Source organism: Lactuca virosa, chromosome 7 (genome assembly GCF_052849685.1).
Source record: "Lactuca virosa cultivar CGN04683 chromosome 7, Lactuca_virosa_CGN04683_v6, whole genome shotgun sequence".
In the NCBI taxonomy this organism is placed as follows: Eukaryota; Viridiplantae; Streptophyta; class Magnoliopsida; order Asterales; family Asteraceae; genus Lactuca; species Lactuca virosa.
In genome coordinates, this window is record NC_136432.1 from 17438515 (window position 1) to 17464018 (window position 25504).

The window sequence follows — 25504 nt, forward strand, 5'->3', positions numbered from 1 at the left end:
ATCTCACACCTGAGGTACTTCCTCGATCTTTTTCTTTTTATTTTCTTTCCAACCGACAATATGAGTTAAGAAGGTGAAATACTTTTTCTGTAAGTACTTTTTGGCCTTCATGTAGGAGATGATCCTAAGGTTTCTATCGGGTTTATCACCGTAGACGATTAAGGGTTCTTTGTTTGGTAGGGGTAGACGTAAGACTTTCTCGGAGCATAGTACTTCGACGTAGTTAGAGGATAACAGTCCATACCGATGATGACGTTGAAACTTCCAATGACCGTCGGCATAAGGCTGATGAAAAAAGTCTGATTATCTAATGTTAAGGTACATTTCCTCTGTATTTACTTAGTACTACCGACTTGGCCATTAACCATTTCTACCCTATAGTCTTTCCTAAGTTTACTAGATGGGTGATCTAACAATTTCCTAAATTTGGGAGTAACATAGCTTGTATCGGCGCTGGTATCAAAAAGTATATTTGCATATAAATTATTGACTAGGAACGCACCTGTAACTACCGTTGGATCTTGGACGGCCTCTCTGGGTCCTATAACAAATGCTATGCTCCTAGCATTATCTCCCTGACCCTTCATCTTTGGACAATCCCTCTTGATATGTCCAACTTCCTTACACTCATAGCATGCTCGACTCTCTACTGTTGCGATTCCTCGATTGGGTGGGGTTTTGCATCTGTTGGCAAGATGACCTTTCTTGCCACAGTTGGTGCAAACCCAACATGATCCATTGTGATGAAACCCACATCATTGCATCTAGAGTTACTTCCAGAGGTAGTCCTTGTCGAGGGTGTTGAAACCGAAAATGCTTGAATCACTTCCCGCTTCTTTTCCGCTAGTTGTCTAGCCTTCCCTTTGGACTTTTCCAAAATTCCTTTTTCTACCCTCCACCTTTGGAAGGTCAGCCTTCATAACCATCATTCCACGATGAACTTCTTGATGGGTCAGACTAAAGGATAATCTTTTGGCGCTGTCGAAGGTGGTTGGTTTTGAGGTAGTGACTAAGCCTTGGATAGGCTGAGGCAAACCCTAAATATACCTTTCTATCTTCTTATCTTCTGAGGTAACCATCCCGGTGTTGGATATAGTGTCTAAGTCCATAACTTTATTTGGTATGTACTTGACCCGACCCGGCATGGTCCATTTGGGTTGCATGGCATTGCAATACTTGGATAGACTAAATGAGAGAATAAGGCACTTATGATTATTAATATATTATAAGTTCTAATATATTAATAATAGTATTATTTAATTAGTATTGATCAAGTATTAATCTAGGATTAATTTGGTGATCAAAGTGAGACTAATTAAATATGTAGGGTTGATTATGACAATCATCAATTCTTTATGGTGGATTAATGATCCATGGTTTATGGGTTATGGATGTAACCAAATGGAGCTCCATGGATAGTCCATGGGAGTTACAAATCCATGGGTCATGGGAAATCAAGAGTCATGACAATTAAGGGCATTCATGTGTAAACCCTAATTGTGACAACACTATAAAAGGAACCCTATGGCTAGCAAAATGGTGACCTAGGGGACCTAGTGGACCTAGTGTTACTAGAGAGGGCATAACCGATTTTGAGTGCTAAAAGTATTCTCTCAAGTTATTCCAAGTCTTGTGGTGTTGTGTGAAGCATTTGAGGCACAACATTTGGGATGCTAGGCTCACAAAGTCTTGAAGGAATCCAAGCAACAACAAGGTATGTATTTCTACTAGTTTTTATGTTTTGTGCAATCCCCATGCCATGCTAGTTAGGAAATAACCTTGAAAATGAAATTTGCATGTATATAGAGAAAACATAGATTCAAGGTTATTAGGGTTGCATGTACACTTAGGAAGTGTTAGAATGCTCAAAACCCATCAGTGGTATCAGAGCCTAGGATTGTTTTCTGTATACTTGATGCAAAACTGCTTAAAAATCGAAAATTCTGCATTCTGACGACTGGACTCGCCGAGTCCATGGGGTGGACTCGCCGAGTCCATGAACAAATTCATTCTACTCGCCGAGTAGAATAGTGCACTCGGCGAGTAGGAGCGTGTTGGGCAGTTTTTTCAAGTTTTGTTGCTGGAAATGGATTAAGATCATTATCCCAATCTGTTTTGGACTTATAAAATCTGTTTTTCAAAATGATAATGATTATGTTAACCCATTTTACATGACTTTTATCAATTTTCAAGTATTATATATAGTTATATGATTTCTTGAAATTGCTTAATATGAATTTGTGTTCTTATGAGTTTTTAGAAGATCATAGGAATTATGTGTAACCACCATGTGTTTTTAATTCATGATCTTAATGGCTATGATGGTGTCCATAACTTGTCCTCAAGTTATGGATAACCAAAAGTCACTTCCTTTAATTGTGATTAAAGAACTAAAGAGGTTTCATAAAATGAAGAGTCTTCATTTTATGAACCATTAAAACTCATAAGTTACAAATTGAAGAGACTTTGAATAGTTTCAAATCTTGCCCTCAAGTTTTGGAATTTGAAAAGTCTTATACTTTAATACTTTAATTCCAAATTAAACCTTAGATTTTTAAAAAGTTTAAAAATCAACACTTATACTATTATTATAATTTTATTATATAGATATGTATAAGAATATGTCATTCTTACCGTTAGTAGGCCTCATTCACGAAGCCGGTCTATAAGGGGGGTATAAGGTTGTTGCCTATAAAATGGTGACTTAATGGGTGTCCACTCTCACCCACCGCTTCCTTGATCGGTGGAGGGTCGTTAGCCGAACGGGTAGGATACGACTTTAAATACTTGTTAAAAGTATAATGAATTATAAAGTAACTATACATTATAAATTCCCAATCTTAGTTACTTTAGGAAAATGTGAAATTGGTGCTAGCCCATAAAATTACACTTTGTACCTTACCAAGTCGTTAGTGGAGCGTGTGTGGTTAACCGGCACACTAACATGGACTAGTAAGAGTGGCAAAGGGTAACTTGACCTTATTATAGATCGGTGGAGCGTGTGTGGTTAACCGGCACATCGATTAGGTAATATTGTTAAGGGTACCAAGTCAATTTGTATGGTTATTCACACCTTGTTTGTGATCCTCGGCATCCCAGTCACAAACTTGAGAGGGCACAATCGAGATTCAAACATGCCATTGAAAAGTTCAATGTATCTCAAAAGATCTAGGAGTTTCAAAACCAATAAAACCTAATAATAAAATATTTCGTTCTTATGGTGGAAATTGGTAAATCGTCATTTACCTACCTTCAAATATTTTATAGTATGGATTACGGCATCCCTCTTCCAACTATAAATAGTTTGTTGGATCCTAGCCTTAATATTTCATTTGGGTGAATTATTAAGGATTCCCAATCTAATGAAACTTGTCTTTCTTTCCTTTCAGATGTCTTCCAACAATGCTTCTGGCTCAAACCCAACAGGCTCCTTTTCCCTTATGAACTTGTGTGGTAAGGTCATCTTTGATGGATCCAATTTCAATGAGTGGATCAGAAACATCAGAATGATTACCCGCTACGAGGACAAAGAATATGTCCTCGATAAGGAGCTTAAGGTTGTGAATGAGGCCACTGCTACTCCTGAAGAGTTTGCGGAGTTTGTTGCACATGAAAAGGATGCTACTAAAGTAGCATGCATCATGATGGCCACCATGACTCCTGAACTTCAAAAATCCTATGAAGATTTCTACCCCTATGAGATGCACCTGGATCTGATGGAAAGGTACCATCAGAGCGCGCGTCAGGAGAGGTATGAAATCATCTCCTCCATGATAACCGCAAGGATGAAGGATGGTGAACCCATCACCGGTCACTTGCAGAAGATGCAAAGGTTCGTTGACCGGTTGCTGAAGCTAAATGTTGACTTTCCTGAGGAAATGGCGATTGACATCATTCTCCATTCCTTACCTCCAAGTTATGATCAGTTTCGTATGGCTTATCATATGAACAAGGAGGAATTCACGCTTAGCAAACTTCAAGGACTCTTAAGGACAGCTGAAAATGGCCTTAATGGTAAAGCGGTTGCTACTTCTACTCCTTCAACAGCCCCTGTTCTGGCTATTGGGCAGGGAAAGGGTAATAAGAGGAAAAACCCCTTCGAAGGGTACCAAGGGTAAGACTCTTGATGGTTCCTCTTCAAGTGGGACAAAGAAAGGTCCCATTACTCCTTCTTCAAACCCAAAGGAAGCACAGTGCTTCTATTTCCAGGATAAGGGACACTTCAAGCGAAGCTGCCCTAAATATCTGCAAGATCTAAAGGATGGGAAGGTTAAACCCACCCATGCAGGTATTTACACAATATTGTCTAACAACTCATCTAATGCTAATTCTTGGGTGCTTGATACAGGGTGTGGTATTCACATTTGTACTGCTTTGCAGGCACTAAGAAGAAGTGAGCAAGTGGAGCACGGGAAGATAAACTTAGTCATGGGCAACAGGAAAGCATCACCTGTTACCAAGATAGGAGTTTATTATTTATTGCTTAATAATGGGTTAATGTTAGATTTGAATAAGTGTTGTTACTCGCCCGAAATGGCAAGAAATATTATTTCCTTTCATGGCTTGTACAAACAAGGTTTTACATTTTCATTTGATAATAAAAATGGTGCTATTAATGTTTATTACAATGATGTATTTTACTTTAAAGCATTACCTTGTGATGGTGTATATGAAGCCGTGAATGTTGTAGACAATCTAGGAAATAATGTGTTGTATATTGATTCTTCAGATAGCTTGGATAAAGCATCCTTGTGGCATTGTCGTCTTGGACATGTTAACAAGAAGCGCATAGGCCAACTCCAAAAGGCTGGAGTCTTGGAATCATTTGACCTCAAGTCAGATGATAGTTGCGAGTCTTGTTTACTTGGAAAAATAACAAAGTCACCCTTCACAGGTACTTGTGATAGGGGTGAAGGTTTGTTGGACCTTGTACACACGGATGTGTGTGGGCCCTTCAGAGTTGCTACAAGGGATGCTAATCGCTATTATGTGACTTTTACTGATGATTACAGTAGATATGGATATATTTACTTAATCAAGCATAAGTCAGAAACCTTTGAAAAGTTCAAAGAGTTTAAGCAGGAAGTGGAGAATCAATTGGGCAGGAACATCAAGATGCTCCGATCCGATCGGGGAGGAGAGTATCTTAGCATTGAGTTCCTTGACTATCTTAAGGAATGTGGGATTGTCTCACAATTGACACCTCCCAGAACACCACAGCTGAATGGTGTAGCTGAAAGGCGCAATCGAACCTTGTTGGATATGGTTCGTTCCATGATGAGTCGAGCTTAGTTAACAATCTCTTTCTGGGGGTATGCCTTAGAGACTGTCGCCCATATCCTTAATCTAGTCCCTACTAAAAAGGTTGCCAAAACACCTCACGAGATGTGGACTGGGAAAGTTCCCGATTTGGACCACATCAAGATTTGGGGTTGTGAAGCTTTCGTGAGGCATGAGACTCATGATAAGCTTGAACCTCGAAGTGAGAGGTGTATTTTCATCGGCTACCCACAGAGATCCTTTGGTTACCTCTTCTACAGGCCCAGTGATAATGTGGTTTTTGTAGCAAGAAGAGGAGTCTTTCGTGAGAGAGAATTCATAAGCCAAGGGGACAGTGGGAGGCAAATTGACCTTGAAGAGCTTCAAGAGTCAAGTGGTGAAGGAACCTCAAATGCTATCGACCAACCTGAGGAGGAAACTCCTGTTGATCCGATAGATGAGTCTGTACCTCCAAGACGTTCCACTAGGGTGAGGAACACACCTGATTTTTATTATGGTTATCACATCACCACTGACGGTGATACATTTATTAGTGATAGTACACTAATAGATTTGGATGAACCTAATAATTACAGGGAAGCCATGGCAGGCCCTGAGTCTGCTAAATGGAAGGAGGCTATGGACAGCGAGATTCAGTCCATGTATGACAATCAAGTTTGGAACTTGGTTGACAATGTACCAGGTCGTAAGACAGTTGGGTGCAAATGGATCTTCAAGAAGAAGACCGACATGGATGGGAAGGTACACACTTATAAAGCGCGACTGGTTGCGAAGGGCTTTACTCAAACTCCGGGAGTTGACTATGATGAGACCTTCTCACCAGTAGCTAAGATTAAGTCTATTAGAGTATTGTTAGCCATAGCTGCATTTCATGATTATGAAATCTGGCAAATGGATGTCAAAACCGCTTTCCTTAATGGAAAGTTAGCTGAGGATGTTTACATGGCTCAACCAGAGGGTTTTGTCGATACAAGATACCCTAATAGAGTGTGTAAGCTTGATAAATCCATTTATGGATTGAAACAAGCATCTCGCAGATGGAATCTTTGCTTTGATGAGAAAGTCAAAGAGTTTGGCTTTTCTAGGAGTGAGGATGAGTCTTGTGTGTATGTCAGGGCTAGTGGGAGCATAGTTAGCTTCTTGGTGTTGTATGTGGATGACATACTTCTCATAGGAAATGACATCCCAACTTTGCAAGAGGTTAAGTCTTGGCTTGGGAAGTGTTTTGCTATGAAGGACCTTGGGGAAGCTGCCTATATCCTAGGGATAAGGATATTGAGAGATAGGAGTAAGAGACTAATTGGACTTCGTCAAAGTACTTACTTGGATAAGGTACTGAAGAGGTTCAGTATGCAAGAATCCAAGAAAGGAGAATTACCAATCCAGAGTAATGCCAAGCTGAGTAAGACTCAGAGTCCGAGTACAGAGGCTGAGATAGCTGAAATTAGTCAAATACCATATGCTTCCGCTGTGGGCTCGATCATGTATGCTATGACTTGTACTCGCCCTGATGTGGCCTTTGCTTTGAGCATGGTCAGTAGATATCAAGGGAACCCTGGCAAGGCACACTGGACAGCGGTAAAGAACATTCTCAAGTATCTGCGGAGGACTAAGGATTGGGTCCTTACCCTCGGAGGCAGTGATGACTTGAGAGTGGAAGGATATAGCGATGCTAGCTTCCAGACTGATAGGGATAATTTCCGCTCTCAGTTAGGCTGGGTCTTTATCCTAAATGGAGGGGAAATTACTTGGAAAAGTTCCAAGCAGGAGACAGTAGCTGATTCTACTTGTGAATCAGAGTACATAGCAGCAAGTGAAGCAGCTAAGGAGGCGATATGGCTAAAGAACTTCATCGGAGACCTTGGAGTTGTACCAGCTATAAAGGAGCCAATGGAAATTTTCTGTGACAATGAAAGTGTGGTTGCTTTGGCTAAGGAACCGAGAGATCACGGGAGATCTAGACACATTGACAGAAAATACCATTTCATCAGACATCGAATAGAAGAAGGACTCCTCGTGGCTAAGAGGGTATCATCAAATGAGAACCCGGCAGATCCCCTCACGAAGGGACTGAGCAGGGTTAAGCATTTACAGCATGCGAGGCGCATTGGGCTGAAGGATGATATTAGTTTCAATAATTAGATTCCTGAAACTTGTAAAATGTAATTGACATTTGATGATAAATAAAAGTTGTTATTTATTTATGAGTAAGGTGTTACTATCTTGTGTTGATTGTTTACTATGTTTCAATTTTGCATGTTTTTACTTCCAGAATAATTATGTTAATTATTCAAACCATCCACAGTCAGTCAAACTATGGAAGTAAGTATTGATTTAAGACTGTCATGAATTTGGCTTGTATGATTTGTCTAAAAGTGCTTTGGACAATGCAATGGTTGCTACAACATTCATGAGTACTCATAAGGGCTGAGTATTGGATCCAACCCACGCTCACTTGCATCACTTCATGGAATTTATCTCGAGTGATCGTGAGACGGTAATATCATATAAATCTTCAAACCTAGAGATATGAGTTGTTGACTATGAGTTGGTTATTCATTGATTGTACGAAAACGCATTGGTAACTCGATGTCATAAAACGTGCCTTTGTGAATAATTCAACAAGTAGTTAGTACAAGCATATCAGTCGAAGTTTATTTGTTCCTTCTAGAAATAGAAGCGATATCTGGGCCCCTCGATGATTTGGTTTTGACCTATGTACCGGGCCCGGTCAGAACATAATTGATGTGTTCAATTTAGTTCTATGTCGAAACAAATCAGAGATCGAGAAACAAATGCTGGACAATAAGTAAGACCATGTTCCATGTGTTTGTCCGGCTGATATCATGAGAACGGAGGATTATATGATCACTTATCTTAAATGGCGTATCATCATCATCTCAGTTCCGAGAGACTTTGAAAGAGCTACGATTGCTAGTCGGATTTTGAAGTCATATTTGCAAATATAGTAATTAGACTTATCCAAGTGGGAGACTGTTGGATATAGTGTCTAAGTCCATAACTTTATTTGGTATGTACTTGACCCGACCCGGCATGGTCCATTTGGGTTGCATGGCATTGCAATACTTGGATAGACTAAATGAGAGAATAAGGCACTTATGATTATTAATATATTATAAGTTCTAATATATTAATAATAGTATTATTTAATTAGTATTGATCAAGTATTAATCTAGGATTAATTTGGTGATCAAAGTGAGACTAATTAAATATATAGGGTTGATTATGACAATCATCAATTCTTTATGGTGGATTAATGATCCATGGTTTATGGGTTATGGATGTAACCAAATGGAGCTCCATGGATAGTCCATGGGAGTTACAAATCCATGGGTCATGGGAAATCAAGAGTCATGACAATTAAGGGCATTCATGTGTAAACCCTAATTGTGACAACACTATAAAAGGAACCCTATGGCTAGCAAAATGGTGACCTAGGGGACCTAGTGGACCTAGTGTTACTAGAGAGGGCATAACCGATTTTGAGTGCTAGAAGTATTCTCTCAAGTTATTCCAAGTCTTGTGGTGTTATGTGAAGCATTTGAGGCACAACATTTGGGGTGCTAGGCTCACAAAGTCTTGAAGGAATCCAAGCAACAACAAGGTATGTATTTCTACTAGTTTTTATGTTTTGTGCAATCCCCATGCCATGCTAGTTAGGAAATAACCTTGAAAATGAAATTTGCATGTATATAGAGAAAACATAGATTCAAGGTTATTAGGGTTGCATGTACACTTAGGAAGTGTTAGAATGCTCAAAACCCATCACCTGGGACATACGGTGGCAAGGTCATTGAATTGTCGTGTATAGGTGGCAACATCAGCTTCCTGCATCGTCAGATTCCACAGCTCCTACTCCAGCTTCTGCATCTTTACGCGTGTATAATATTCCCTAATCATGAGTTGCTTTAACTCACTCCAAGACATGGCATTTGCTAAATTAACGCCCATGGTCCTTGTATAACTGGTCCACTAGCTTAGGGTTGCGTCTACCAGGGTGAAGGCGTTGAACTTGACTTTACAGTCCTCTGGAAAAAAGCTTATCTCAAAAACAGACTCCATCTTTTCCATCCACATAGTCAATCCAACTACAACTTCGTTTCCATGGAAGGGTTTTGGCTTACAGTTCATAAAATATTTATACAAACATACTCTGGTTAGACCTTGATTATCTCCATGCGAACTCTCACATCCGTTGGCTCCTGATCCTAATTTCCTTGGGGTTTTTACGCGTTGGGATACCAATGCCTCAATCGCGGCTGAGCTCACAAGCTTGGGATTGGTTTCGGATTGTCCTAGGTTCCTTCTAGTGCGAGCCATGATTCTAAATTTTATGGAATATGTTAGTTGTTATGATAAAAAAAATTTGTTTTACTTTGATAATTTAGTTAAGAGAGTTAACTATATCAAGAAAACAATCAAACAAGTAACAAAATAAACATTAAGATCACAAAATTTTCATTAATTTCCACAAACTTTTACATTAGATTTTCCAAAAAGAGTGTAAAATGGTGTGGTTTGAGCAGGAGAAGATTCTATTTTACAACAAAAGACGTAGCATTTTCCTATTATCTGCTACATTACTATTCCTTCCTCAAACCCACAAATCTTAGTTCCTAGCTTCCCTAGGCTAGAACTATATACCATAACCCAAAACAAACTAACATCTAAGCCGCTATCTATGCTAAGTGATGCTGAAGGCAACTGATCATCACTTCCATGGTGGTTGTAACTATCTCAGAAACTACCAACTTCAAATCCTTCTCTCTCACACGTCAAGACTCCCAATCACGATCTGTTGATATTGTACTAGAGAATGAGTCTTCTCTGGATGATCATAAGGGTGGAGGATCCTCATCTCGTCATAATCTCTCCCCTGCTCTAACTCACTATCTCTACTAGCTAACAACCCGACCTCCCTCCTCAGCGATTCGTGATACTCCTCCACCTGATGTATGCGATCCTTGTGTCATGCTACATGCAGGACTAACACTAATATCGATCGATCTGTGGGATCCTCTACGATGGAATCGCGCCTCGGTGCCAGGGATGACTCTCCGATCTCATGAAACCCAATACTATCCTCCTTGGTCCACTCGTCCACTTGGAGTGTCCATTTGTGGGTGGGGAAATGTTTCTTTGATGGATTAGGTAATGATGATGGTGAGGTTGCCCTCTTTCGGGATGGCATGGGGATGGATTTTATGGGGGTGGTGATAATCATGCATCCTAGAGCATGAATACTGAGAGAGGATGGGGGAAGTGGGGCAACACTCTCTGGGGATGACTCTGACTCAGTAGGGTCCTCCTCTTGAGTCTCCTCATGATCCTGTTGCGAAGACGAATCTGGATAGGGTGAAATTTTTGCAGGTACTCCACCGATCTCATCGCCAGGCTGCTCCTCCTTATTTGGTTCTTCATCATCTTCAAATGGATCCCCGTCAACTGATATTGGGGTAGGCGGTAGGGGAATCGTCGGATCATTATCGCTCTCTTTCTTAGGCGTGCATGGCACCACTTAATATTCTTTCGTATAAGGATGCGACGCCCAGTCTCATTATCCTCCATATCGCTCCAATTTCCTGCATAGGACATCAAACAGGTAGATCTTTATGAGAAATAATATATAATACGTATAATTTCCTATTATAGTATATATATATATATATATATATATATATATATATATTGTAGATAGTACCATATCATAGGTAACTTTCTATATGGGAGTTATGTCGTATGCTTCTCTCTATTCTAGATATCCTCAAGGTGTACCACCCTCTTGCACTAGGTCTTGATCTACGGCTCTAGTCTTTAGTAAGTCGATCTATGATACTGATCCAAAGATCCTCTAGTCGTAGGCCTTGTCCTAATCTCTTAACTTGGCGTATTAAACTATTGATCCATAAATCCTTAAGTGTTTAGGTTGTCAACTACGGCATGCAGGTTTAGGCGTGCGTCGGTCAGACCTTAATAAAACTTAGTTGCGCATTCTAGGTCTAGTTGTGGTACGGACGCAGTACTAGAATAACCATAGGATTCGTTTTTGACCGACAATCTAAAGTTGTGATTAGAATGGATAGTTTTTATGATACAAGAGTTTTCTTATAACAGTTTATATAACTCTTTATCTGATTAGTGTTTTATTGGGGTATTTTATTAATTATATGTTTGTGTACCTCAAGACTACTAAGCAAGGATCGGCCAGGTAGGAAAAGTTGAAGGGCAGGACCATTTTGACATATAGTCGTTCCTGAAATCTAGCAACCCGAACGACAAATATTTCCAGCCTAGACACCTCTCCCTTAAGTAGTTTATCCGTATGGTAATTGATAATAATAATTTTATTAGGTTTATCTAATTCAGAGTTTATGCCTTAGGTTATAGTCGTAGTTCTAAGGAATTACTAGTTCGCTGTAACCTGTAGCTCTGATACCAATCTGTCACACCCCCGTTCGGCGGCGAAAACTTCGGGCGGTGCGGACTTGGGGAAATTGGATCGAGGCATATATATATATATATATATATATATATATATATATATATATATATATATATATGTATACACACACACACACACATATATATATATATATATATATATATATATATATATATATATATATAGAACATAACACAAAAGTATATTACAAACTAGATGAGTGTCCCCCGCGTTGCGGGGGTTGGAACGTGTCGTTTTTGTGTGAAAGTATTGTACATTGCTTCAATTGGTAGTTGCGGTAAAGTATGTTTCTATTCTCCCTACATTTCACGTATTTACAAACGGATAATAGTCATAATTTAGATACAACTACTAACCATAAAGCATCTACAACCTATGGAGAGACTCTTTATTACCTTGTTTCTCCCTATCCATTATTATTCATCACCTTAACCTGCACAATTGAACAAATTAAAAAAGTTTAAGAAGGTAGATAACATTTAAAAAAAATACAAATACGAATTGATAAGCCATTTCATCTAAGTAATGAACTCTAATACAAAGTCTCATGACTTTTGGTAAAGATGACCCAAATGAGTGAAAGAATGTGAACCATCATATGATCCTAGACAACAAAGTATTTTCATCTATTTGCGTATGAGTTATTTTTGTAGAATAAATGAAAATACCATGCTATATTTGTCATAACAATGAAGGTACAATAAATGGATTAATGTCTTAATAAGAATAAAAATAAAAGTACAAAGTATGACGCTATTTACCAGAACTTTTGCGCTTCCGAAGCATGTGCCGGTGAGAATGAAGATTTAGCTACATAGAAGATTCTCTACATTTTAACACCAAATATCTCGATAAATAAAGTAAAAAAATACAGGATTAACAGATAAGGTTTGCATACATACCAGAAGGTTGTGCATGACATCATGAAGATGTCATTCATTAGGCGACTCATTTGAGTCCTATTTGAGAAAAATTAAATAAGAAATTGCTTACTGAAATGTTAATTTATTATACCTTGCATGTGTGAAGTCAATAGTGAGGCCTCTTGTCACCTCAACTGCAGCAACTCCAGCAAGCTGAACATATCATCATGATTGAAAATCCCTGACAAATTGATAATTTAACAAAAAGTAGGTTGTTATAAATAACGAAACTTTATAAGTAGGTTACTATTTTAGAACAAAAATATAACAAATTGTACAAACCTTCGTAAGAGTAAACGTACTTCCAAGCTGCTGAGTTTAGCATGTGGTTAAGCATAGTAAAAAAATGCTTTTTCATCTTCTACATATTTCTCAGCAAGTAGCTGAAAACCAAATCTTTTCTATGTTTAACAAATCAGAATATTAAAAAGATAATCTAATATAACATGTATAAGGGAAAATTAGTTAATTTGTAATTACAGACCCTATAAATCAATAACCTCACAATTTACCTATGAGGACGGGTTTGTGGAACCTAAGTGTTGCTTTCTATTTTCCTTCCTTCGGGACATTTGGAATCTTGAATTTCAATTCTAGTTCCACTATTGAATGGAATCTTTAATTCCAATTCGTCAAAATATGACATAATCCACACAGGCTCTACCATGATTCTCCTGTGAAAAAAATTAATCTTAATTAACATATTTTAAAAAAACCTTTTACTATATTATTAATCATTCAAAACCAATGAGATTTATATAGTAAAAGCTAAATAGATATCGCAAATAAGTAAATTATAGTAGAATGGAAAGAACCTGAAGCAGTGAGCATTGATATGATGCAATTTTCTAGTAAAGATTCACATGTAGCAGATGCGTACATTAGAAAAAACAATTTTACAAAACATTTTTTTAAAATAAATAGAAAGAATAATTAACATAATTCACCCAAACATTCCATAAAATATAAAATATTAAAAACAAATGTTGCTAATAACACAACTGAGTAATGTTACTGCCTGATTAATCATTATATAATTTCACTATTCCAAATAAATTTTAAATGTAAACATAATATGTATAAAAAATAAATGAATTTGTAGTTAAAAAGAGTTTATACTGCAGATTCCCATTCTACTTCATGATGGAATAAAAATAGTTTTATTACTTCAAGAATAATCCAATTCCGTTTAATCAGACAAAATAAACAACTTTTTTAACTCCAACTCTTAGAATGGGATGAACCATTCCATTCCTTTTACGATTCCATCATACCAAACAATACAGCATATTCTCATTTTCACTTTACTTCCAAAGTTTTTCAATTCTAGTTGGAATATAATCAGGAGTACTAATCATACCAAATGTGAAGTAAAAATTTGGAAGTAAAAGAACATATCGTTGTTTAAATATAAGGCTATTTGACCTCACTTACTTTTGTATGGAAATAACAAAGAATTAGCAAAGAAGGTGAACAGGGAGAGAAATCAAAAGGGTATAATTGGAAAATTAAGCATACCAGCCATTCTTTGTAGCCTCGAAAACCTTAAGCTTTAAGCTTTTTGACATAATATGGGTGAAATCGTCGATCTAATACCGAAATACTCCATCTATGACATACTGTGAACCTGAAAGTTGAATATCCTCGAGCCTTGGTTCCTTCTCCCGAAACTCCAATCCCCCATGTCTTCACAGCAAGAACATCGAAACCAAAAAAAACATATAAAAAAATTGGAAATTACCCGGACATTGTTAACCGAAATCCCCCAAAATACGAAAGAATTGCAGACAAAAGAAGATAAGACAGAGAAAGAAGATGATTAAGAGCTCAGTGAAATCTTACCCAAACGGCAACAACCAAAGCAGACGATGGTGTGTTCAATGTGAAGAAACACTGTTAATCAAGGAATGGGTTTGTTTGGGTGTAGCGCTTCCATGGAGAAGAACAACAATCAAAACAGATTCGATCGGTGGGGCGCTTTTAGGGCTTGTGGGCGCCGACGATTCTGAAACTCACTTTCTAGGGTAGGAGCTGGTGGAGGTCGACAAATCTGAGAAGAAGAAGAAGAGAGCCAGTCGAGAAAGCGTCGTCTGTTTCTTTAAAAAGGAGCAGCGACAGATGTAGAAGGCGTGAACCGGAACCTTTGTCGCCAGAGAAGAAGCGTCGTGTATTAGGCGGTGGAGGGATCTGAAAAAAAAAAGAAACAGGAAAGAAAGATAAAGATGATGGTAGTGAATTATGTCTATGGTGGTGCAACAACTGATTTAGGTTAGAGAGGCGGTGGAATGGTCTACAGTGCAGCAACGTGTCTAACACACCGACCCACACGTGTATAAATCTGGGACCAATTTGGCCAGGGACTAAAATTAAAATCTTCTATTAGGAGGACACAATTGAACATGTATATATAAAGGAAGGACCATTTTTGCCCTAAAATTAAAATAGTCTATTAGAAGGACACAATTGAACATGTATATATAAAGGAAGGACCATTTTTGCCCCATCCTTAGCAAATTTACTCTAGCTAAGGATGGAGAATTTTAATATATATATATATATATATATATATATATATATATATATATATATATATATATATATATATATATATATATATATATATATATATAAAATATTTCTTTTATTTATTATAAATTATTTTGGGAGTACATTGTTTTAAAAATCAACACACATCCTAAACAAGACTAGAAACGATAAACAGACGGATATTTAATGATCATATCTTATTATATTTTTAGGACATTTTATTAATCCTAATTTACTATCTTTGTAGGATATCTTGTTGGAAAGTGTATCCAAGGTCATCAACTATTGGTAATATTTCTAATAATAATAGGGTCCTCTTGGGTTGCCCTCAAGACTCAAATTAAGCTGAATAAATAAAGGAGGAATTACTTTATTAATTATTATGGTTTAATAATTAATGAGAAACTAATTGGAAAAAATTTTGGAAATTAATTAACAGTTTAATTAATAGAAAGGTTGAATATCAATTAATCAATAGTTGGTTAATCAGGAATATTCCAGAAACGTAGGAAGAAGGGTGGTGGACAAAAATTCTCTTTGGATAAGGGAAATTTAGTTCATAGGGCTATCCTATCCCACATGGGCTTGAGGATAAAACACTAGGAGGTATCCAAGGCTATAAATAGGGCCTCAGGGATTCATTCCTCCTTGCTCATTCTCGCCACTTCTTTCTCCCTCCTTGTGGAAGAACTCTCCTTATGGGTGTCATCCCCTCCTAGTTATTTTTTATTCTACTCTTTTGAGTTCATTGGGTGTGAACCAAGAGAGGGATTCTGTTTTGGGTCCTGATCATCCAAACATGGTGGAATGCACGAGGAGTCAAGCGCGAAAATCTTTGGCTGCCAAAGAGGTATGTGATTCTTCCTTTGTATTTAAGTTTTATAGGGCATATGTAATTATTATGAAACCATAGATCCATAGGTTGCATGTACACTTAGGTATATCGTAATTTCGATTTTTCCACTACCTAGTTTAGAGTGTATTTGATGCGTAGAAAACCTAACAGTGATATCAGAGCCATCGTTTCATGATTACATTCACCCTAGATCCATATTTTCTGAAAATACTTGTGTGAAATTGAATGAAAGAATGAAGATTGAAAAATTCATAATTGATAGAACTTGTAGTCGCAGCTCACAACGTGAGAGCTTTCTGCTCACCAACCAACTCAAAACTCTAAAATTTCATCCAATCCTCTCAATGTGAAAGTTGAAGAGTTTGAGACAACCAAATCTCTTTTGGACTGCAAAATACAAATTTGGGGAATCTATAAGTGTGCATTTTCATAAGATGAAAACATAATTTGATATACTGACTAATCTGGGTGTTGGGATTACGAAGGAGCAGATCATGGCTTGGATCTTGTTCTCTCTTCCACCTTCATTTGTTGAATTCCTTATGGACAAAATGGATGATCCTAATATGACCCTCATGGAGCTTCACGACTTGTTAATAGCAGCTGAAGCTAGCATACAAGAGACTGTTCAGCTCGTCGACCCCACATTGGCCATTAATCATGGAGATGATAAAAGGAAAAGGATTTATCATCCCAAAGGAAAGGGAAAGGCCAAGGGTGGAAAGTCTGACCAAGGTCCTAAAAGAAAGGTCCAAGCTGAGATAGCTCCTTCTGTTGATCCAAGTGAGGCCATTTGTTTTTACTGCCAGTTAAAGGGACAATGGAAGCGTATTTGCCCTAAATACCCTGGAGGACCTTAAGAAGGGCTAAGTCAAGGTGATTGGAACCTCATGTATGTTTATGATATAACTCCATAGCACAACTACTTCTAACTCTTGGATTCTTGTTATAGGATGTGGTACTCACATTTGCTCTGATATGTAGGGAATAAGACAAAGTAGGAAGTTGAGGCATAGTGAGCTCAACTTGATCATGGGAAACAGGCACAAGTCAGTTGTTACAAGGATTAGGAACTATGAGTTCATGCTTGGTGGTAGTGTTTATCTTAGTTTATTAAATTTTTGTTTTTCGCCTGATATGGCACGAAACATTATTTCTTTTCATGCACTTTATAAGGATGATTGTCGTTTTTCTTTTGAAAATGATAATGGTGACATTTTGGTTTATAAGAATGGTTGTTTTATTTTCAAAGTTAGTCGTTGTAAAGGTGTGTATGAAAGTGTTGTTTGCGTAGTTGGAGTTGATAAACTATTAATGAATGTTGGTTCTTCTAGTAGTGAATTAGATAAATCATCGTTATGGCATTGTTGACATGGCCATATAAACAAGAAGCACATCTCCAAGCTCCAATTGGATGGGATCTTGGAATCATTTGACCTCAAGTCAGATGATGTATGCGAGTCTAGTTTACTTGGCAAGATCACAAAGTCGTCATCACAGGCCACAGTGAAACAGGCAAGGACTTGTAGGATCTCATCGACACAGATGTTTGTGGACTGTTCAAATCTGCCACAAGACATGGAGAAAGATACTTCGTGACTTTTACTGATGATTTTAGCGGATATGGATATATCTATCTAATCAAGCATAAGTCAGAAACCTTTGAGGTGTTCAAAGAGTTTCAAAACGAACTAGAGAACCAATTGGGCAGAAAGATCAAGATGCTCTGATCCGATAGGGGTGGAGAATATTTAAGTCTTGAATTCTACGATCATCTTAAGAATTGTGGAATAGTTTCAAAATTGTCTCCTCCCAGAACACCACAGTTGAATGGTGTGGCTAATAGGAGAAATTGAATGTTGTTAGACATGGTTCGATATATGATGAGTCGAGCTACACTTTCGATATCTTTTTGGGGTATGCCTTAAAGACAGCCGCCCACCTCCTAAACCTCGTACCCATTAAGAAGGTTGCTAAAACATCCTCTGAGATGTGGAGTGGGACACGTCCTTCTCTAGCACATATAAAAGTTTGGGGTTGCGAGGCTTTCGTTCATCGCGGGGCGAATGATAAGCTCGAGCCTAGATCAGAGAAGTGTTGCTTCATTGGTTATCCACAAAAGTCCTTTGGGTACTAGTTCTACAAGCCTTCTGACACATTTCTCATAATACAGCCCATATTCGTTTGTCATTGCATAGTTTTGCATACAAAACTTTAGTTGTGCCATAGACTCAAACATGTCACCTAACTTGGGTTCCATAAGATCCCATATTGTATTTCGATCATGAATTATGTGCTTCTTCTTCACTTTCTCTCTATCTTCGATAACCTCTTCATCACTTTTCCAGTCACCAACATGATAAACTTGTGCTCTAACCTCATCAGCTATGCTAGAATTGCGTAGATTATCATCACTAAGAAGTACATTCAGAAAGGAATCCTTACATTTGTTCAGATGGGATAGAAAATCATTATGAGGTTCATGATCCATGTAGATACCGTGCAGCTTGAAATCCATCTCATTCAGGCCTGCGAATGGCTCGTACAAACCACCAAAGACATCGTCTGAGAAATCCATCGCCTTCGTTGAGAAATCCAACTGGTTTTGGTGTTCAGTGGCGTCGCCTCCATTTCAATTTGAGAGTGTAAGTAAATTAGGGTTTGCAATTAATTTAGCATGCATTGAGAGTAACAGAGGGTGATACGAGGTAAATGGGGGGAACCAGTTGATCCATCTTCCCACTCATTGTGGTTATCGGCACGTGCCCTCCTAATTAAGTGAGAGTCACCGGTTAAAAACATGTTTATTAGGTAATAGGGCAATTACGACACAAATTGGACAACTACCCGTTTTCTCTGGACCTAAACTGTGGCCAGGGGTTAAACAGAACATTTTAGACAGACTCAAGGGTTTTTATGCCATTTGATATATATATATATATATATATATATATATATATATATATATATATATATATATATATATATATATATATATATATATATATAATTGTATTGATAGGATATTACTTATCTTATCTAATTCCAAATAATTACCCTTTGAATTTTCAATTACTGATATAACTACAAAACCATATTTAATATTATATTATATTAAAAACATTTATTAATATTTTTTGTTTGGTTCAGTTTATAATGGTTTGTTTTTAGATGAAAACTATAATCGAACTATATGTATTCGGTTAATCAAAATTTGAAACTACACCATATCTTTTAGTAATTGCTTGGTTAAAATGGTATAGTTATATCTATTAATTTGGTTATGGTTCGGTTTTATCGGTTAATATGATTACCACTAACTAATCCTATTAAAAAAATAATTTTATACCTAACCTGTGTTAATAATATTCACATTTAACGAACTTTTTCACACTTTTTCCAAAAAAAATATTTTAAAAATATAAACAAACAAAACGTCAAAAAAAATGTATTCAAACAACACGTCAAAAATAGAAAAAAATTATTCAAAAAAATATAAACAAACAAAATGTAAAAAACAATAAACAATATATTCGAAAAAATGTCAAATAAAATCTAAATAATAAAAAGTATAAATAAATAAAATAAAATGAAAATGAAAATAAATATAAATAAAAATAACAGTTATATATATATATATATATATATATATATATATATATATATATATATATATATATATATATATATATATATAAAACAAAAACAAAAATATAAGAGTAATGATAAAATGGTTTTTTTAAATTGACTAAAGATGTGCAATGCACTTTCTTTAAACCATCGTAATGCATCTTATCAAATTTTCAAAGGTTAGACTGAAAGTACGAATTTGACCAAACCCAAAGACCAAAATTGTAATTTACTTCGAAAGAAATGACAAAAAAGAATAGGGACAAGATACTTATTCACCGGATAATCGAAAATCGCCGAAAAAAATCATATCACGTCGGAGAAAATGACCGGAAGTTCATCGGGGATGACTGTCATCAATAAATGCATACTTTATCTGAAAACTTACAACAGGTCATAAGAACATAATCCGCACAGAAAGTTAAATGGTATATTTTGAAAAAAAAATGAACTAATCGTATACAAAACAAAACATTGTTACTTTTTCAAGGCATTTTCCCATGTTTAAGCAACTATTAAACTAAATTTGTACCGGTGAATCTTTCTAACCACAACCAAACAGTACAAGTTATTTCCATAAAATAAGAGAGAAATTATACAAAACATAAAGTTAACCAACCAACTTTCCATTTCTTTGAGACCCTTTAAGTAAATAACAATCCATCATCAAAACAACTAATCTTGCCAACACTCAAATTCAACACTACATTAATCATCATCATTCAATATGTGATGTACATCTAAACAAAAAAAAAAAAAAAAAAAAAAACTCTTTACATATCCAAAAAAAAAAAAAAAATACATTCTCACTGTTTTGCTTCTTCTGCTTTTGGTTCTACTTTTGCTTCTTCTTCTGGTATTGGTTCTTGTTCTTGTTCTGGTTCTGCCCTATTCGACTCAACCTGCCCGGTCCCACTCTCGGGTCCCACTTTTTCTTCAATCTTGATTTCAGTCTCCTTCACAGGCTCCACCTGGGTCCCAGTTACCTCTTTTGGACCTTCTTGGGTCGCACCCGGAACCACAAAACCCGGACCAGGTACGGGTACGGGTCCTTCTTGGGTCGGACCCAATGCTCCAAAACCCGGACCCGGTACAGGTACGGGTCCTGGGACTTGTGGAAGAATGGAGGAACCGGTTTGGGCCAAATAAGATTGCAGCCATTGAAGAAGTTGATGATCGAGTGGAGTAGAAGTGGAAGCATTAGTATTCTGAGTAACTGTTTGAAGAAGGGCAGGATACAGTGCTTCAAGTGCAGGATAAAGAGCCTGGAGCGCCGCCTGTCCCAAAGTAGCTTGCTGTTCCTGAAACCTTTGAAGATTAAAAACATGTTTTTTACCTTTCAAATGGCTGTCAAATGTGGGTCCCGATTCACATTTCACATCACAAAGCTCGCAAATAAACGGTACGATTTCCTTCTGTTTCTTCACGGCCTCAACCGGTTTCCGTTCCACTTCCCTCATCTTTCTCTTTAACCCATTCTGATTCTGTTGTTCTTCTGATTCCGGGGCGGGGGGAATCTGTGATTCCTGAGTTCTGGCTGCGAGTTTTTGTAAATCTTCTTGGATTTTTAGATTCTTTTTATGTTTTTTCCCGTTTCTATGGTTTTCGAGTATTTCAAGAGTGTTGCAATCGACTCGACAGAGTTCACACCATGCCATAGCTCGTGGTTTTGGCTCGGTGGTGATTTTACCACTTCGCCCTTTGCCTCGGCCTCTTCCTTGACCGCCGCCCCGAAACCCTCCTCTGCCCGTGCCTCTGCCCATACCGCTAAACTGGCCTTGCCCGTTCTGCAATATAACTCGGTCACACACAAGGGTATAAACGTAAAATCAGGATGCAACGAGGGTGTTAATGTAAATAAATATTAATGAAGTTTCAAGTTAAACAGTTGTATATATATAGCAAGAAATACTATTATCCCACTAAAAATATATATATAAGTGTTTCTCTTTTACTTAATGGAGAAAGAACTACCTAATAATGAAAATTCAAATAAAGGAAGCTTTCCCCATTAAGTTCTAACCTTTTACATATTTCTTTCCTTCCATTTTCCCAAGTGTACTTATTTATCAGTTTCTTAAATATTTTTTAAGCATCGTTTATCCAAACAACACTTAATGGGAAAAAAAAAAAAAAACAAAGAAGAAATATGCCCTTACTATCAAATTCTAAACCGTAGATTTGGTCTTCAAAGTTGAGATGTATGCATTGGTGCATACATTATTAAGAAAGAAAATGTTAACTTTAGAGGTGAAGCAAACTACATTTCAAATACAAAATGATATGGATTTTTTGCAAACCAATATCTATTTTGATGTTGAAATGTAGTAACACTACCTTGAAAGTTACATTGTATCCCTTTTGGGGTGGGAAAGCAGGAATAATATTACCGTTAGTTTACTCTACAGTTCACATTTTCTATGCAATGCCCGTTTTTGGAGAACTAAGGACGAACTCGTAATTTTCCATGAAATTCAAGAAGATCCATCTTCCATCAACAAAGAAACTGCTGCAAGAAGCTATGAGTGATTCAGCATGCCTCAAGAAGCTTGAATATGAAATCCTGAAGAAAGGTTCATCAACCAACGAGCAAAATACAAGTTTCCAATGATACCCTTTAGGCCCCATTTGTTACACATGACATGAAAGCTCAAGGTATCTCTTGTTTGGAAAAAAGACATGGATGCCACATTGCCACCTCATCATCAAAAATAGCCCTAGAAAGTTTGTTCAGTCCCATGTAACAAAAGCAGCCTTAAGGTATAAAGATCATTGGATGACTGTTTAGAATGAGAACTTTGGCTACAGTTTCGTCTGAATGGCACATGTAGATATCTAAAACCAAAAGGGTTTCCCACAAGAACTATAAAGCAACCATAACAATGAGGGTATTTAGTATTTACAAGTTTTCAATAAATCTTGCCTCTTGTAAAGTTCCAAATGGTTGCTTTAGGGTTTTGTGGTCAAGGAGGGAGAGGCTTAGTAGGTGCAATCTATTTTTGTGGTTAATAGTAGAGGTGTTTAAAAGTTCAAGTAATCAATTTTTAAACTTTGCCCCTTTTGTACAGAAGCCTCTTCTTCACTTCTACAAGATAAGAAATATTTATGTACCATATAAACAGTCAAAACATGCAAAATCTTCAAACAGACTAAGAGCTTGTGGCTAATTGGTTCTGCAGTGGGGAAAAACAAGTTTTAAGTAGAAGTAATAGGTGTTTGAGCTTGAACAGAAGCCATTCCAATGGCTGTTCAAGCTATATACGAGAAAGCTGTCAAGCTCAGCTGATAGTTTTTGAATTTTGGGAACAAAAAAAGTTTAGACTTTGCCAAGTTTCAATATCTTGTTATAAGGAGGATCAGTTTGAAGGATTTAGGAATATTGTTCCATTAAAAGTAGATCCACAGTCACATAGCTTAAAGACGTTTATTGGTGTTGATAGGTTAGTGATAAAGCAATGCCTAGCCCATAACTCTCAACTCAAGTCAAGGTGCCATTTTAGTTACTTCACCACCCTCATCATCTCAAAGTTGAAAACAATTAAAACAAACAATCTAGGGATGAAACTCATATAACATACGGCCAACTAAGCAATTGGGTAAAAGATCAGCAAGTATAGAAGTCTCAAACCCCTCACTCTGAACTCCATTTTGTATCAAAACTCAGTTATAAAATATCAAAATGGTAACTTGATATACCTAAATAAATGCATAACAAATACCCTATAACGAGAGTGTAATTCTTGAAAATCCCAAGTCATAGTTATTTAGTGAACAAAAACAATTATGGTTACCGGTGGGTACAACGCAGTAAGCCCAAATTCACCGGTTTGCCCCTGCGGCTGCCATTGCTGTTGACCCTGATGTACCATACCCGCATCGGGATAACTCAACTGCTGCGGTTGCGGTTGCTGTTGTTGTTGGTAGTAAGGGTCATTCTGAAAATGGGGTTGAGCATAGCCTTGCTGGTAAGCAGCAATATGATTAGAGTCATTCTGAACTGGAACACCAGGAGGGTGAATCGGAGCGGGTTCTTGTTCTGGGTGGGGTTGATAAACAGGATTAGGATTAGGATTAGGGTATTGTTGTTGGGGGATTTGAGGAGGATAATAGGGGTAAGGTTGTGGTTGATTGTAGAGGTAAGGATCTTGGGTTGGAGGTTGAATTTGCGCTGAAGGTGGTGGAGGGTAGGTTGGAGCAGCAGCGTAGGGATCCATGGCTATTCCGCTAATTCTTCCTGTGAAGAGAAAGGGAAATTGTGTGAATAGGTTGGATTTAACCGATTGTAATTCGTGTGTTAAGAGGATATCTAGAGTACCACTTTTGATGCGTAAGGTACATTATTTTCGGGTTGTACGCCTGTACGGTACCCAACCTAGGCCCAGTGGGTCTCTGCATACCCGACTTAAATTGGTAACCAAATCAATATGATCCAATTGTTTTATTAGCCTTGTTTTTTACTTATGCTAAAGAAATGACCCGATTCGGTCCATATTGTTAAATTAATTATAAAAATGGTTCGTTTTAGTTTGCCAAATTTATTAATCAGTTGAAACTTATTTCGGTTGATTGCCTATATTAAAATACTTTTTTCTTAATGTTTGTCAATAAAAACGTCTTTAAAAGTATTTGTCTTGCTTTGGTAATTAAAACGTCTTTTAATTTATAATTAAAGCTCTTTTACTTCTTGTGTCAAGAAACACATTTTTCTATGATTTGTAGTTTTGTTTTTGATGATTTACATTTCAATGAATCTTAGGTGTTGTTTGTTTTTTCGAAGCGAAAACGTCTGAAGTCTGCGGACTATATATGCAATCCTCTACAGCAGAAGAGGTGCACAAAATGGTTGCAGCCTGTAATAAGAAGTCTGCAGGGGCGGACGCAGAATTTCAAGGTAGGGGTTGCACGGGAAAGTCAGGAGTTGCACAATAGTAGAAAAAAATTCGAAAAATTTTACACTGCGGCCGGAAAAGTCAGGGGTTACACGGGCCACTGTGTGCCTTATACTGGAACCACCCCTGGAAGTCTGTTTGTTTTTTAACATCTGCAGGTTGTTACAATAAACTAAAATTAACCATACAATAGTTAAAAATAATTCTAAATCAAAAAATTATTTAGTTTAATCATATGCAAGTCAAATATAAAGATAATAGTGATGATATGAGTTTTAAAGATGTTTATATAAAATAATTAAGGGAAAATGACAAATTAGTCCTACAATGTATTGCACATTTTCCCATTCAATCTCTTAACTTATTTTCGTGATTTATAAGGGAATAAACTTGTTTTTGTCGAGTCTATTTGGTCACTTTGGACAAATTGAAGGGGCAACCTGGTTACCCCTTTGTCACATAGACTTTGACTATGAAAAGCCCTAAGTTTTTACATGGCCCCTCGTTTCTCCTCCAAGCCCATGAGTTTACTATTTTGTTCATCAATATCTCGCACTTATTCACCGATTATTCATTCCATTAATCTAAATTAAAAATATATTGCATCATCGATGGATCTTATTATTTTATTATCAATGATCGATTTCAGCTCTTGAAATTTTCTTGTCTTGGATTTAGAGTTTTCTCTATTGTTGAGTTATTGGTTTTTTCGGTTCACATTCTCATATTTCACTTATATACATGTTTGTTTCACTAATTGGATCTTGATTAGTGAGGAAGATTGAAAGTTTATTCGGGTCTAGATGCAAGTTGAATGAAGTTTGAAAAGGAGATGAAGAAGAATAGAAAGGAGTTTTCTACTGTATGATTTTTCACTTGTGATGTGGTAGAACGT

General features: G+C 37.0%; 1 protein-coding gene and 1 long non-coding RNA gene across 4 annotated transcripts; both read right to left on the reverse strand.

Annotated features, from left to right (window-relative positions):
• Positions 1 to 11987: 11987 nt before the first annotated feature.
• Positions 11988 to 14899, reverse strand: LOC145125712 (uncharacterized). Of its 3 annotated transcripts, none has more exons than XR_013716133.1 (7): positions 14530 to 14899; positions 14206 to 14373; positions 13200 to 13361; positions 12970 to 13070; positions 12779 to 12868; positions 12526 to 12590; positions 11988 to 12197 (listed from the first exon to the last, which is right to left on the reverse strand). It is a non-coding gene; the product is annotated as an uncharacterized LOC145125712 (long non-coding RNA). The 3 variants fall into 3 exon arrangements; XR_013716134.1 differs by having other exon boundaries at positions 12970 to 13088; XR_013716132.1 differs by having other exon boundaries at positions 12970 to 13361.
• A 5426-nt stretch (positions 14900 to 20325) lies between these two features.
• On the reverse strand, positions 20326 to 23995 carry LOC145123981 (uncharacterized). The gene is made up of 2 exons (XM_079059189.1): positions 23512 to 23995; positions 20326 to 21507 (listed from the first exon to the last, which is right to left on the reverse strand). Exons 1-2 carry the CDS (start codon positions 23932 to 23934, stop codon positions 20527 to 20529), a joined length of 1404 nt encoding a protein of 467 aa, XP_078915315.1. The 5' UTR covers positions 23935 to 23995; the 3' UTR covers positions 20326 to 20526.
• Positions 23996 to 25504: the final 1509 nt, after the last annotated feature.

Coding starts and splice junctions, on each gene's coding strand:
- LOC145123981 (XM_079059189.1), bottom strand. CDS start 23,934: ATGGATCCCTACGCTGCTGCTCCAACCTACCCTCCACCACCTTCAGCG. Junction 21,508..23,511: donor TTACTGCGTTGTACCCACCG/GTAACCATAATT, acceptor GTTATATTGCAG/AACGGGCAAGGCCAGTTTAG.